Consider the following 15,456-nt stretch of genomic DNA (forward strand, 5'->3'; position numbering starts at 1 on the left):
CGAAATCATTTTCTGGTGATGATTATCCACTTCTTCACTGATTTGAGGCTTATCAGCTGGAGCAGACACTGGGATGATGGTACAATGTTGTAGTGATTGGTAATCCTGTAATTTCACATGTGTTATTAATTATATCTGTTATCAGAAATCTTTTGTATTGTATCTGAATTATTCCCGATTGCTGTAAGTTTTTTTTTCATTCAGAACTTTGGCATTACTAAAGCCCAAGCTTCAGTAATTATCACTGTTTGTCCTGACTGTCACAGGTGTTATTTTCCTTCTATTGCAGGAGGTGTTAATCCCCGAGGGCTTCTAAGCCTTCAAATCTGGCAAAGAGATGTTACCCATTTTGCTGAGTTTGGCCGTTTAAAATACATTCATTCCTCTAATGACGCCTTTTCTGGCGCTCTTTTTGCATCAGTCCATTCAGGGGAAACAGCTAAAGATGTCTGGAGACACTTTACTGCTGCTTTTGCAACTCTTGGTGCACCCTCTGAGGTGAAGACCGACAACGGCCCAGCTTATACTTCCCATCGAGCTGCTGCCTTTTTTGCTCTATGGGGAATTAGTCACAAAACGGGTATCCCTCATTCCCCAACAGGCCAATCTCTCATTGAATGAGCTCATGGCTCTCTTAAGCGTCTTTTAATACTACAAAAAGTGGGAGCTGGAGATGGCGCTCCTGCCGAGAGACTGCAGAAAGCTCCTTATGTTTTTAACTTTTTCAATTGTTATTTTATGAACCCCAATCCACCAACTGTTCGACATTTTAATTGTAATTCACAATTGCAACATAAGGAAAGGCCCCCTGTTTTAATAAAAGATCCAGAATCCGGTAAAATATTGGGGTCTTATCCTTTGATTACCTGGGGTCGAGGTTTTTCATATGTCCTTACAGAGAATAGTTCCAAGTGGATCCCTGCAAATAATGTGAAGCCATTTCGAGACCCCCTGAATGCAGCACTGGAGGCTTCGCCTTTAACTGCAGCACCTGAAGACCCACCTGTGATACCACCATGGAAGGAGGACACCCAGCAACAGGACTTTTAACTGAGATTGACTGTGTTAGACATGCTACTCTGCAAAATAGAGCAGCAATAGACTTTTTGCTTTTAGCACAGGGACCTGTGGGTGAGGAATTCGATGGGATGTGTTGCCTTAACCTTTCTAACCACTCCCAGTCCATCTATGCCAGCATTCAAGCCCTGAAAGAAGGTGTGAATAAACTTCGGGTAGATAATGGGTACGACTGGCTGAACTGGCTCTTAGGGCACTGGGGACTCACTGGCTGGGTTAGGAATTTAGTTAAAATAGGTTTGTATGTATTAGGCATCATACTATGCATTGTAGTAGTTATTCCTTGTATTTTAGAGTGTGTTAAGGATTTAAGACAAATCGCTTAAGAGTGTATTTTTAGTTAAAAGAAACGGGGAAGATGTGGATATGGGTAATGCAAATGAGACTGATAGTACTGCAGATTTAATCAGCAAATGCAGCCTGACAACGAGGATGCCTGGCAAGAGCAAACAGAGATCTGACTGCAAGAGGACTGGATCAAGTCTGGGTTATGGGAAATAAGATTTTACTAAGTCCAAATGTAACGTTTGTCTATGTGAGAGTTTGTCTATGTAAGGTTTGTCTATGTGATTGCAGGAAAATATTACCAGCCTTCCTGTAAATGGTATATAAGCACATGTAGTGCTCAGTAAAAATTGGATTTTGATCACCATTCAGTGTCCCCGTCTCTCTCTCATCCTCGATAGTTCAAGTACTCCCAGTGGGGTCCTGGAAAGAGAATGGTGGCACATCTACTGCCTGCTACCCCCCTCTAGGCAATATTCAACTGTTTCGTTCACAGACTAATCTTCTAGCACTCTTAGTGGGGTCAGCAGAGCCACTTCCCACTGGTGGGGGCAAAGAGCACCCTCTGTGCCTTTGTGGTGGGAGCAGACAGTGTTGTCTCAAAGAAAAGGTCAAACAGAGACCAAGCTGGACCTCTGCCTCCTGCCCCTCACCCCACAAGGGAAGAAGGGCAGAAATCTGAGGACTTTTTTTTTTTCTGTCCCGTCATTTCCAGGAACTTCACTAGCTTGAAGGAGAGGATTAGAAGGATTTCTTGAGGATCACTGCCAGTGCACAGCACACATGGCATCCCTCACCCCTTACATCATCATGGGATGGAGGGGTAGGAACCAACAACAGCCCTACCCCACTGCTCCAGAAGTCAAAACCACCATGCAAGCATTTCGTTATGGCCTTCTTAGAGAACCACATTCTCACCCAAATCTTCCCCTCTGCAGCAGCTCATTCCCACAGGAACTGGCAGAGCAGATGGGGTTTGGACATTGGCTGGCTTCCATTGCAGACCTTGCCCTGGAGCTGGCACGGCAGGAGAAGGGCTCTGGTGAACCTTCTCCTCCTCCCATGTAGGCTCTAACCCAGCTGCCAGAACTTCAAGTTCACAGAGCACTTCTGGGCTTTGAGCAGCGGCCATGGGAGGAGGAGATGCAACTCCAAAGGCAGCAGTTCCCAGGCCCAGCTCCTGCCATCCCAGTGGGACTGTTCGGTGGTTCAGGAGAGGAAGAGAAGGGCAAGTGCAGGTGGCAGTAGCTCATTTCAGACTGAAAGAGGGAAAGGTAATTTATTCACTTCGAAATCACTGCATTCAGGCTCTGATCTTAACCTGAAAGAGAAGTAGCACCTGCTCATGTTAAATTTGGGTGAAGAACAACTGTTACATTTGATATGGTAAGCAGTTAAATTATCTGAAGGGAAATGTACAGCAAAAATTAGCATTCACAGAGAGACAGAAAACAGCAGGAGTTGGCAAAAGGGAGGAGGAAAAGAAAGCACACCCCAAGACAGTGTTTCACCCAAATCCAGGATTTTCTGTATGTAAGGAGTAGGGTCCCCCCAGGTCCCTCACCAGTCCCGCCCCCCAATAAACGGGACCGGGGTGAACTGGGAAGCTTTATTGGGAACACTGGAGTAGTTGTGCTTGGGCAGAATGACAGCGGGGATGGGTGTGGGACAAACGACTCCTCTAAAATCAGTGTGGGGATGTGTTGGAGTCAGTAAGTCAAGAGTTTCGCTGAATCCTTCAGAGAGAGATCAGAGTGCAGGGATTGAATTAAAGTCTTTAGATGGAGTGAAATATGTTAAGCCTCTCACACATAAAGCAGAGGTGAAGGTTTAGGTTGTAGCACGAGGGAGCAATAAGTAGGTAAATGGAATAAGTTTTAAGTGCTTTTAGTGAGTAAAAGGTCTTAGACTCCAGAGAAGTAGTACATGTTCTAGTGAATGTTGAAAGACATGCTAGTGTTTCCTTCGGGGCTCCAAGAATCTAGCTTCAGACATAATAGAGTTAGAGTTAAGAATATTGCTTACATTTTTCAGTTAGAACAAGATAGGCCATGTACATAGTTTATATGTAGCCTGGCGTGCTAAGAAACCAGAATTCTAATAGGTTAAGAAGCAGTGGTCCGAGTTTGTGTCTTAGCTAGCTGGAAAGTTTCTATAAAAGAACATACTTTAGGGAGAGCTGTTGCTCTATGCCATGGCTCTATGCCATTGCATTTTGCCACTTGCATTTTGCCATTGCCACTTGTTTTATGCCATTGCTTTTGCCATTGCTTTTAATGCCATGTGCTTTTGGCCATTGCTTTGCTTGGTTTTTGCCTTTGAGACTGATGTGCTTCTGCAATAAACAACTTGATAGTAACTATTAGCTGCTTGGCACATGAAAGAAAATAACCCGACAGTTGGGTGCCTGAGAGCACCTGGAGGTTCAAAACCTCACAGTCCTCGAGCTCTGTGATGACAAAGAAAAGAGAGAGCGCAGATGGGCAGGTCTGTCAGCAGGCGGGTTTCCCTGGGCTGCCCCTCGCCAGGCCTGGGTTGAGCCGGGACCACCTGATCCGAGCTCCCCAGGCCCGTGCTGTGCCTGCCCTGCCCGTGTAGAAGCGCCTGCACCCATCAATAACCATCGATCCCGGCTGCGGCGGGCACTGCAGGCGCTGCGCCGCCTCTGCCGCTGCCCCTGCCTGGCTCCACTGCCCCAACAGGAGGGCTGGAAAAGGAGTGAGAACAAGAAAAAAAGAAACTGAAAGAAAAAGAATAATAATAAGAATTAGAATAAGAATAGGAAAAAGAATAGGAATTAAGAATAAGGAAAAAAACCCAAAATAATAAACTATAAGAGTAAGAACAAGACTATAAGAATATAAGAATAAGAGATAGATGTAGAAATAGGAGAACAAGTAGAAGAAACCCATAAGAAGAAAGAGTTTCAGTAAGAATTATAATAGGAAGAAGAATAAGAAAAATACTAAGTTGAAGAAGAAACAGTGGTAGCAGTAAATGTAATAATCATTATAAGTATAGACAGAAGAAGAAGAAGAAGAAAAAGAGGAGGAATGGGAAGAAGAAGAAAGAGAAGAGGAAGAGGAGGAGGAAGAAGAAGAAGTAATAAATGCAGTATTAAATAACAGAAGTAGTAGTTAATAATTATAATAAAGTTATGATTATAATAATGATTTGTATAAATGTTATGAAGTTAAAATATACATCCACACATTTTCTAAAGTCACAGTATAGATTGGTTTGGAAAGGACCTCAAAAATCCTCTACTGAATAAAGAGGCTGAGACCACCCCAGCCCAGTCCTCCTTCACATGACTGCAGCTTTGGCCTGGGACTTGAGCGGCCTAACAGCACCTGAGCTACCATAAAAGTGACACCATTGATCAATTGCCTCTGGTCTAGGGACAAGAACACAAGTCTGAGGCAGGAGAATGTATCCAAAGCAAGGCAAAGCCAGCAGCTGTCCTGAAAATCAGCTTGGGCCAGGCTGGGGCTGGGGGAGGCCATAGCCCACAGGCTCATCTGCTGAGGCCACGTTTGCACACACTGCCCACAGCCAGCCAGGGAGGAGGAGAGTTCTGGGGCTGTGGGGGAACCTCTGCTCACAGGCACTGAACACCCATCCTCCCTCACACAAACTGGCTCCGCTGGAAAATCCCCACCCCGGGAAGGCCACATCCACGGCACATTCCCGTGAGGAGCAGCTGAGGAGGTGCCAGAATCCATCCAAGAGCCCCAAAGCGCTGCCCAGACTCACTGCTGAGGCCTTGCAGCAGAGCACTGCTCCTGATGCAAAGGGATGCAGCAGAACCAGAGGCTGCTGCCAGAGCCTGTGTCAGACTTGTCCCTGCCAGGGGAGGAACCTGGGCCTTCCCACCTGCCCCCAGTGTGTATGGACCCCCTGAACTCCGTGTTTGTGGGGGGCCCTGAGCACCAAGAAGACAGAGATGTAGAGCATCCACAGAAAGCCATTGGGATCCACAGAGTGGTGAGGTTTTCTACTTAACCTGTCTCTGTCACTCTCTTTCTCTCCCCCCACCTCTATTCCATTTCTATTTTTCTCTCTTTGTCATTCTCTCTGCCTCTCCTTTACTCTTCATTAAACCCATACTATTGACTTATGCACATGGTCTCATTTGCAATAGAAACAGATTCTGCCCCCCCTTGCCTTTGATGGAATTAATGTGCACTGTGAACCAGGATTGAACAAGGCCCCATATTTTCGTGGTTCTGATGTGTGAGGCCAACGAATCCACACAGTCCAAAAAACCTGGATTTCCCTGGCCTCTACCTGGCTAGAGGCAGGGCCCCTCTAAGCCTGGTTATTCTTTTTTCCTTTTTTATGTCTTGGAGGTTCCTTCAAGGGGATTGAACGTGTCATCATCATCATACCTGGCAGTTTGGCTACGGGCAACTGGAGCTGCTTCCCTTTTGGTGAAGTTTGTTGAAGTTCAACCTTTTTTGGTGGAACTCCCTCTCTGCATCTTGCTGTCCTGCAATTCAAGCACCCGTTTTACCAGAACAACAGTAGATTTTCCATCCCACTTCTTCATGTTGTCTCCAGAATCACGCAGCAAAGACCACAGCTCAGCTTGTGAGAAGGGTCTTCTCTCCCCATTTGGGGAACGTTTATGTTTGGGGCCTGAACTTTTGATCTGTACAGCCGAGATTTGGAGAAATCCCTCTTTCATCTCGTCCCTGAGTTTCTTGTGGTTCTCCTCTATCTTATCTTCTAATTTCTGCCGACGTGTTTCCACAGCTGCGATTTTGGCATGTGTTGGGCCATGCATGGCATCTGCATATGCTCGGAGCTTCTCCATATCGAGCATGGTCTCCTCCCTTTCCTCCAGCTTCATTATTGCTAAAGCAGAAGCGTATTCTTGTGGCCCAAGTCGTACAAGTTTTCGCCACATTACAGATGTACATGGTACCAAGTCTGGATTCCTAGTTATTAGGTCATCTGAAAAAACAATCTCTGCCACTGCCATTTCTCTCAAGCGTTGAACCCCTTGTTCTGTGGTCTTCCACTGGGTTTGCTGCATATAGAGATCATCTGCACACAGATATCTTTATGCCACACTTCCCAGGACCCGTGCCCAGAGACTCTGAGGATTAGCCCCCCTCATCATTCCTTGGTCAATAACGGGATCATGTGACAGGGACCCCAAATTCCTGGCTTCAGTGCCATCCAGAATTGTGGCCTCGCCTGCAGCATCCCAAAGACAGACTAGCCAGCTAATTATAGATTCATCAGGTCATCGGGTGTGATCCTTTCTCAGGCCATGAAGGTCTTTAAGGGATAAGGACTCAATATTGGCTCCTGATCCTGTCTCAGTTGCTCTGACTTCTGATTTTGTACCAGGAGCTCACTTTGAGAATCCTTCCCCTGGATCATCATCGTCCACTGGCCGATCAGTTTTGCTGGTGTGCTTCCTTCCCACAGCAACTGCCAGTGACTTAGGCTTACTGTCTGGTTTAGCTACAGCCTGAGTGACTGGGGTATTGGCTGATTTATCTCCCTGCCCCCCTGCCTCTCTCTCCTGCCCTACAGTATCTAGCAGTGTGTGATAAGCATATGCCAGGGCCCAGCTTATTGCAATGATCTTTTTCTCATTAGAATCATCATGGCACTTCTCTTCCAGATATTTCCCCACCTCATCTGGGTTCTCAATTTGTTCGTGTGAAAATTCCCAGGCTGGGAGATCAGAAAATTTCTTCAGGGTTCTGCCCATTCTCTCCCATTCCCCATCCCACTCAGAATTTTCCAGGCCTGGGCCTACTCCTGGGTCAGGGGTCCCATCAGCTCCTCTGGACATCTCAGCCCTCATTCTAGAGAGGCTGCAGACTGTGTAGAGGAAGTTTACCAGATGAAATACCAGGACAGTGGTATCCTTGACATTCAGGGGAAACTGAACATTCTCAAAAAATGTCTAAACAGATTCAAGGGAGAAGAAGGAAAGGAAAGGCTGAAAAGCCTCATCCCCTGCTCTAATAAACATGGTGCAATTACTAATGAACCCACACAACAAAAAAAGAAAATACTGTTTATTTAACAGGCAATACACCTCCCAGCACAAAAATGAACAAAACCAATCAGCAAAACCTCTCGCCGTTCCCAAGAGATGACAGATCTAGAAGAGTTCTTTCCCTGGGCTGCCTGGCTCACTCAGTCTGTTCTCAGTCCCTCCAGTGCTGGGAAATGCCACGGCCCAGGCCAGGCCTGGTGGGCCACAGGTGTGAGCTCCCCGTGCTCCCCTGGATTTTTAGTCCACAGCAGGTTCAAACAATTCAAGGAAAAAGGAAAAAAACCCAAACAACTAAAAAACCCCAGAGTGTAGGGAGCTTCTATGCCTCGGCTAGCCAGAAAAACTAACCAAAGGCAAAAAAAGAGAGCTCTCTCTGGCTGTCCACTGCAGAAAACACAGTCTGTGAGCAGGAATATGGGGGAGCCAGTGCAGTCTCTGATAACAAACTCTACATTTCTTCTTTCCCCCCCTTCACTCCTGGAACCAGTCTTAAAACTGCAGAATTCAATATCCAACACCAATAGAGCAGACGACTTGGGGATAGAGGCATCATACAGTCACCCCAAGACAGGGGTCTCCACTATGAGGTTCTGGGGGTCCCCTTGTCCTGGATGCCCTGGATCCTGCATATATTTGGAGGTCCCTCCTCTGCAGGGTGTCCACCTGCTCCAGACTTCCCGAGAATCCCAGGGGTTCCTCCTCTTTGGTCTCCGCACTTTGGGATTCTGGGGTTCCCCCTTCTCTGGGCTGCTGAGGGTCCTATGGCTGCCCCTCTCTGGGTGGCACTAAGGGATGCCGAGCGTTCTGGGCTCCCAGGGATGCCTCCTCCCCTGACTCCCTGCTCCGGCCTGCCGGGGTTCACAGGGGTCCCCCTCTCTGGGGTCCCCACTTTGGTGTCCCAGGGGTTCCCCGTCTCCAGGCTCATCTCTTCTCCGGGCTGCCCCTTCTCCAGGCTCCCCTCACTCCCGGCTCTCGGGGTCCCCCCTCTCCAGGCCTCCATTTCAGGCTCCGGCACTCCCGGGGCTCTCCCCTTTTCGCTTTCCCCCCCACTCAAGGCTGCTCCCCTCGCCCTGCCAGTCCCGGGCGATCGCCATGGGGCTCCGGGGACCTCCATCCCCCACGCACCGCCGGGGCTCTGTCTGCAGCCGCCACACAGACAGTCCCAAAAAACCACCCGGGGACCCCGCAGGATCCCCCAAAAGCGGATTTCGGGACAGCTTTGGAGCCCTGCAAGATGCAAATATCGCTCCGCCCGCCGCCTCCAGAAAAAAAAAAAAAACAAAACAGGCAGCCACAAAGCTGGGGACCTCCAAATATCCCTCCCCCTTTCAAAAAACCCTGCCAGGACCGCCCAATATATCCCCCTCCCCGGTCACCTACAGAATACGGGGGGCCCGATACTGCGGGCGCGAAGGGGCTGCAGATCCAGAGAGCGATGGACGCACGGGCTGCCGCCTCTCGCTGCTCCTCCTCCTCTTCTTGCTCCTCCTCTACCCCTCCTCTTCCTCACGCTCCTACTCCTCCTTCTCCTGCTCCTTCTCCTCCATCCCTCGGCTGCCGGCGAGGACCTCTCCCGGGTGAGCCGGGCTGGAACGGGACCGATGGGAAAGGGGTGGGAGAGGGGGTATAAAGGGAGATGGAACAGCGGGAAGAGGGTTCCCAGGGAGGGTCTCCACGTTAAGCCCAGGAACCGCAATCCCCTCCGTATCCTGCCAGCCCCTCCCGGCGCTGTGGGTTCCGGACCGTGCCCCAGTGCCGGCTCAGGGGGTGCTCCAGGCTGACGTGCTCCACCTGGAGCTGGAGCTGACCCCGTGCCGGGGGCGGTTTCCAGCAGCACCAGGAGCTGGTAGAAATCCAGTCCCCACTGGGGACCAGGTCGGTGGCCACCACGTGGCCCGAGAGCTCCTGCTGGCCCTGGAACCAGCTCAGCTGGATGTCGGCAGGGTAGAAATCCATGAGGGAGCAGAGCAGGCAGCCGGGACCGGGCTTGGAGCTCGAGGGAACCAGCGAGATGGACACACTGGGATGGGCAGGGGGCCCCTCCAGTGCGGATCTTACCCCCCCATCCAGTCCGCAGATAATCGCTCCAGGGATCGAGTGCTAAGGGACGGGGAACCAGCTTTGTTCCATCCCAACTCCACCTTTCCCTCCCCTCTCCCCTCCTTTCTCATCATTCCCCAAATCTACTGGCCCCTCACGACTCAATGTGGGTTTCCCAGCCCCCTCCCCCAATCTTTGGGCGCCCCAGCCTCCTCTTTTCCCCCATTCTTTGGCCCATTCCAAATCATCTCTCCAACATCAAACCCCCTAACCCGTGCTTGCTTTTGGGGGTTCCAGGCCTCTCCTGCTCAGTCTCGGGTTCCCAACCCCCGCTTTCATTCCTTTTGGACAGCTCCTGACAGCTTTTTTTTCTGGGAGGAATCCCTTCTTTTCAGTATTTTTGTGGTGTAGTTTCAAAGCAGACAGCTCCAGGTCCCTCCTGCTACCTCTGGGGATCCAACCCCCTTTTCCCCAATTCAAGCACCTCTTGAAAGCCCATCAGGTGACTCACATATTCTCTCCTTCCTCTCTCCCCTCCCCCCTCCCGCTGCTCTTCTTTTTTGGTCTCTTTTTAAAACAATATTCTATTAAATATTACAGGCCTTCTGGTTTTGCCAAATGCAGCCTAAAGATGAATAGTGAACGTTACAAATTCCATACCAAAATTTTGCCATCACTAACAGCCACTCATAAACATACACAAAAAATCCCCAAAGGAATAAAGATTTTTTCTGCTTATTCCCATAACACTAAAATGTATTTCTCACAACCTTGGCCCAATCTTAACTGAAAATATAAAAGTAGGATTATTTAAAAAACACATTCTAATGGTGCAATCTTGTCACCAAAACTGCAGGAGGACCCAAAAGTCTTCAACACCATTTCTACTGTTAGAGAATCAAGGCATTACTTGATTCTGGCCGGGATATGCAACAGAAATAATTTCAGCCACACATAGCCCGGCTGTGCAGAGAATATCATTCCATGAGATGTGAGTTTTACTAGATTTTCCCTTAACTTTTTACAGTCCAAAACCTATAGAAATCCATTGGTTTTATGTTCATTGCTTCCAAGTTGTGTATTTCTGAGTATTTAATTTCCAATCGGACCCGGATTTCTTCCCCTCGATATTAATTTGGTCCGCACTCCTGGATTTCCTTCTCAGCCTTTTGCAGACCAGGCATCTCCAGCTATGCCAGGGGCAGCGTCTGGGGTGGGTGTTCCTTGATGTTTGCTGATGGGCCTTAATGGTCGTTATCTTTGTGAGTGTCTTTTGGGCTATTCCCAGTCTATTGAGATGTTAAACTCATCTCTGTTGAGTGGAGGAACATTCCTTAGAAATGTCTTTCAAATTCGTTTCCCCAAAGCAAAGGCAAATCAAGCCTGAGTAGAGAAATAGATTTTTAAAATTAGACATGGTATATATTCCAGCAATGGAATCCCAGTCAGTCCAGTGTGTGAGTGTAACTGAGAGGCAGAGTGGAATTGTGCCGTTGTCTTCCCCAGCAGCTGTGGCAGTGCAGGCACAGAAAGCAGCGAAGCTCCAGCAGTGGCAGCAAGGATTGGCCCCAGTGTGTGGAGATGCCAAAGGAGGGTGCCCAGGCAGAGGATTTCAGCAGAGGATCTGTGGGCAGGCCCAGGGGTTTGGCCCGATGTGGAGCCCTGGCTGGTGCTGCGTTGCCTTCAGTGCAGGGTCAGTGGTGCCCTCCGATGCTGCTCCTGCAGCCGGGAAGTCCAAATTCCTTTGGCATGGCCCTATTTAACATCCACATCCTATTCCAATTTCTTTTCTGACTCTGGTAGAGCCATGGCAGGGATTCAATCACTTTGTTTTTTCATTTTCTCAAGTTTTGTTCTTTTTCTTATGTCCATACAATAATATTAAGGCTGTCCGGGGTTAAAAAGTCATACAATATTTTGGCTGGAATGGAGAATCCTCAGTGCAGGTGCTGCAAATACCTATTAATCCTCAGAGTTGTCCCAGCTCCATTTTAGTGCTGGTTAATGTTAGTTCTGGGATTGCCTGGTCCCTCTTTGGGTCAATACACCACAAACCTTCAGTCAAAATACATCCCCCATATTTAACCCTTTTCTCCAGCATTTGCTCTTATATTTCAAATACTCAAAGATGCTTTTTAGCCTGAATATTCAGCCATTTCACACAGGCTTCTTCTATCAATTCTTGTCCTCCTGATTGCAGCAAGTCATCCACATCCTGCATTAACCCAATCCCTGGGGGTGGGGTAAATTCTTGTGATATTTTCTGCAAGGCTTGACCGAATAAGGCTGGTGCTTCCCTGCATTCCTGCCGAAGGACCGTCCATGTCTTTTCCATTTTCCCGTGGAAAACAGTGACCCCATGGGCACAGAGGCTGTAGGAACTCTGCCATGGCCTTTGCCTTCCCCTTGGCCTTTTCCTCATCCCTTCTTGCATTCCCCTGCTGTGCCTTTGTGACCAAGTGCTCCAGGGGCTTCTTCTACCCCTCCTGCAGCCCCCTCAGTGCCTGGGGGTGCTCATCCTCTGACAGCTGCTGAGCTTTCTGCAAAATCATTCCTTTCTGCAGTGACCCAAACAGATTACTTAAAAGCTAATCTCGATGCTTGTACGTCTAATCCCCATTTCCCAGCTGATCCTTTGTCCTGCTCCTTGTGCTGTGGCTGCCGTGGCCAGCCCGTATCCCAGAGCCGGTGCCTGTCCTGCCGCAGTGTCCAAACGCGGCCCCCCCGGCGGGCAGGGCCGGCAGCTCCACGGGGCCGGGCAGCGGCCGGGGCGTCCCGCAGCCTCCTGGGGGCCGGGGGCCACTGCCGGGCCTGCAATTGCCGGGGGGTGCTGGGCTCAGGCAGCGCCCGGCGCTGAGCCCCGTCTGCCCCACAGCCCCGGCCCGGCCCCGCAGCTCCCCACAGGCCCCCAGCCCGTGCTCCCGGTGCCGCCCCTCTGCGGCCGCTCCTGCCGCTGCCCAGCACAGAGAAACCCCCTGGAATCCTGACCTCCTTGTGTGCCTGTCCTGGGAACCGGGGATACAAAGGATCTGGATCAGCTGGCAGCTTTTGAGGACAAGAGCCTGCTGAAAAACATCTTCATCCTCAGTATTTTTCTCTTTCTCCTCTTTTCCATCATCCATTTTCTTCCCACATAGATTTTTCCTGCTGCTTCTTCCCTGAACCATATTCCTGCACACTCCCCTTCACCCAATCCCTTCCCAGCACATCAACACCATCCATCCCCTGTTGTCTAAATCTCTTCTGGACTTCCCTTATTGCCTCCCTAGGTGTCCCTGTCCTTGATTACCTCTGGGAGAATGTGCAAACTCCCTCAACATGCTCCCAAGGGACCCTTCAGAGATATTTTGAGATCATCATCCCTTCTGCCGAGAGCCCTTCCTGGCTTTCCCTTTCTCCCCTGCATTGGTTCCCTGCCGTGTTCAGTCCCCGAAGATCCCACTGTAGTCACTGCTGAGATTTTCAGTGCTCTCTGGCTTCCGACTCTTCCCAGCCCCCCTGATCTGTCAGTCGTCTGTCTCCTGGTCACTCTCGGGTACCCAGTCTGTAGGAATTACTGCGTTGGGACGGTAGGGAGAAACTGAGGAGTTCTGGTCTTGAAGTTTGCTGTTTATTTGGTAGGGCGTGCGTATATATAAGGCCCTGCTAGGAACTGCAGCCACAGCTCAGAGCAGGACGGAGAGAGAGGGATAGAGCAAGAGTTAGAGCAGAGAGCGTAAGAGAGTAAGATAGATGGCAAGAGTAAGAGCATAAGAGCGAGATTTTCCCGTTTATGATACAATAAATTTTCTTCTATGTTGAATATTCTAGTTTCCACTAACCACTCTAATAGAAGATACAAATTCTCTAACATTTGTATGCAACCTATAGGAATGACTATATTACCATGTTTTACTGCTTTTCTTATCTCTAAATTTTATCTGGGACCCTTCGTGCCATGCCTAGGAAGGATGTCTGTCTGCTTTTTGGTATTCACAGCATCTAACATGATCTAAACAAAGGGGCCTTCAGGCATTCAGTTCCTTTCAGCCACACAGTCAAAAATTGCTATCATTTCTATTTTGCTTATATTTTCCCTATTCTCAAAGTCTTTTGTTAGGCACTCCTATTTATAAGGTTTCCCTAATTCATCCTTGCCAACCCCAATCCATGCCCGGTGCTGCCGCCACCCAAGGGAGCTGATCACCCAAACTGGGTGAGGCACCTTCAGCTCCACTCACTGACCTCCACCCCGGACGGGGGAAGGAATTCCTGCCGACCCCCAAGGTGTGTGGAAAAATCCACATCACCAGAGGTTTCTGTGCTCAAAGAAGACAGAGGAGTCTTATAAAAGCAATTTCATTCATGAAACAAGGGAGAGGCCATGAGCTATTTCCCATGGCGTCTCTGCAATTGTTGGAGAGCACAGCCTCCTTTTCATCCTAATTTTTCCAGTTGCATCTCCCTCTCCCTTTCCTCATTGGATGAAGTATTTGAGAGGTACAGACTTCCCAATGCACTCACTGCTTCCTCCCCTGAATATGCACCCCACTATTGTATAGCTAACGATATTCACGGATCTGTTTAGTGTTTGTTCTTCTTCTGGGAGTTCATGAATTGAGCAGGACCTTGGCTGAGCAGCAGTCTGTGTGGTCAATTAATAACATTTTCTGACCCTGATGGCTTCTGCTGTCCCTTCCTTATGTCCACGTCGCTGGCCCTATGTCCAAGCGGATTCGCAGCATGTGTTTGTAGAGACATTTTGCTGTTGTTCCTTGCATGGGGGTTCCCCCGTTTTGGGGCCATCCCCCCTGGAGCAGGGTGTCCCGGCTTGGTGCAGCCCCGCCCCTCGGGCAGCGCTGAGCCAATGAGAGCGCGCGACGGTGATGACGCAGCAGTGTCCAGGCAGAGCCGCAGCTCCCAGCGTTGCCCACCTGGAGCCACCTGCGCCCGGCCCGGGCCCCAGCGCCCCCCGGCAGGGGAATTTGGGGAGGTGGGAGAGGGGGAGCGCCAAGGCCGGGCCCCCCCGCGCTGTGGTGGCGTTTTGGAGGTTTTTACAGGCACAAGGTGCCCAGTGACTTCCTGAGATGAACCTGGGCAAGTAGAAACCCCCAGCCTAAGGCCCTCTCTTCTTTTGTTTTCCTCCAAACCAAGATTTTTCATTCCAAAGACCTGGGCAGATGGAGGAGGAGGAAAAGCCCCAGAGATCCCTCTCGAGGAGGGGCTGCAAACCCATCCCAGGGACCTGCGAGGAGGAAATACCCTCCCTGATCCGGGAAGGCGTCTGGAGATCCAGGCGGAGCTCAGAGCTGGTGGAGAAGCCCCACAAGTGCTTGGAATGTGGGCAGGGTTTCAGCCTGAGCTCCCAGCTGATGCCGCATCAGAGGATTCACAATGGAGAGAAGCCCTATGAGTGTGGGAAATGCAGGAAGAGCTTCAGCACTATTTCTAATCTGATGCAGCACCAGGTGATCCACACAGGGGAACGGCCCTACACCTGCTTGGAATGTGGGAAGAGCTTTGGGTGGAGCTCCAACCTGAGATACCACCAGCGCTTCCACGCTAGGGAAAGGCCCTACGAGTGTCCCCAGTGTGGGAAGAGGTTTCAGACCAGCTCCAATCTCCTCAAACATGAGCGGATTCACACAGAGGAGAGGCCCTTTCGCTGCCCCGACTGTGGGAAGGGCTTCAACCGCAACGACACCCTCACTGTCCACCGGCGCATCCACACCGGGGAGAGGCCCTACGAGTGTCCTGAGTGTGGGAAGAGCTTCTCACAGAGCTCTAACTTGACCGGACACCAACGGAGTCACCACTAAGGGAAGCCCTGTGAGTGCCCCGAGTGTGGGAAGAGCTTCGTGCTCTGTTCCAGCTCCATCCCCCATGGGAGGATCGGTGTTGGATGATCCCCAGTGACCCCCGCTGAGCAGAGCCCTGGTGATCCGTGGTCCCGGTGATCTCCGTTGGGTGGGGGAAGGGGTTGGAGAGATTTCTCTCCCTTCTCCTTGTGCTGCTGTGATTTGGTTGGTAATAAATTCCCTCGCCGTGCC

General features: G+C 50.0%; 1 protein-coding gene across 1 annotated transcript; it reads left to right on the forward strand.

Moving 5' to 3' along the window:
* Positions 1–8,900: 8,900 nt before the first annotated feature.
* Positions 8,901–15,456, forward strand: LOC106864547 (uncharacterized). Its single transcript, XM_088155401.1, has 2 exons — positions 8,901–8,964; positions 14,561–15,456. Exon 2 carries the CDS (start codon positions 14,587–14,589, stop codon positions 15,223–15,225), a length of 639 nt encoding a protein of 212 aa, XP_088011527.1. The 5' UTR covers positions 8,901–8,964; positions 14,561–14,586; the 3' UTR covers positions 15,226–15,456.

The sequence above is a fragment of the Sturnus vulgaris genome, chromosome 38 (genome assembly GCF_052056855.1).
Source record: "Sturnus vulgaris isolate bStuVul1 chromosome 38, bStuVul1.hap1, whole genome shotgun sequence".
In the NCBI taxonomy this organism is placed as follows: Eukaryota; Metazoa; Chordata; class Aves; order Passeriformes; family Sturnidae; genus Sturnus; species Sturnus vulgaris.

Coding starts and splice junctions, on each gene's coding strand:
- LOC106864547 (XM_088155401.1), top strand. CDS start 14,587: ATGGAGGAGGAGGAAAAGCCCCAGAGATCCCTCTCGAGGAGGGGCTGC.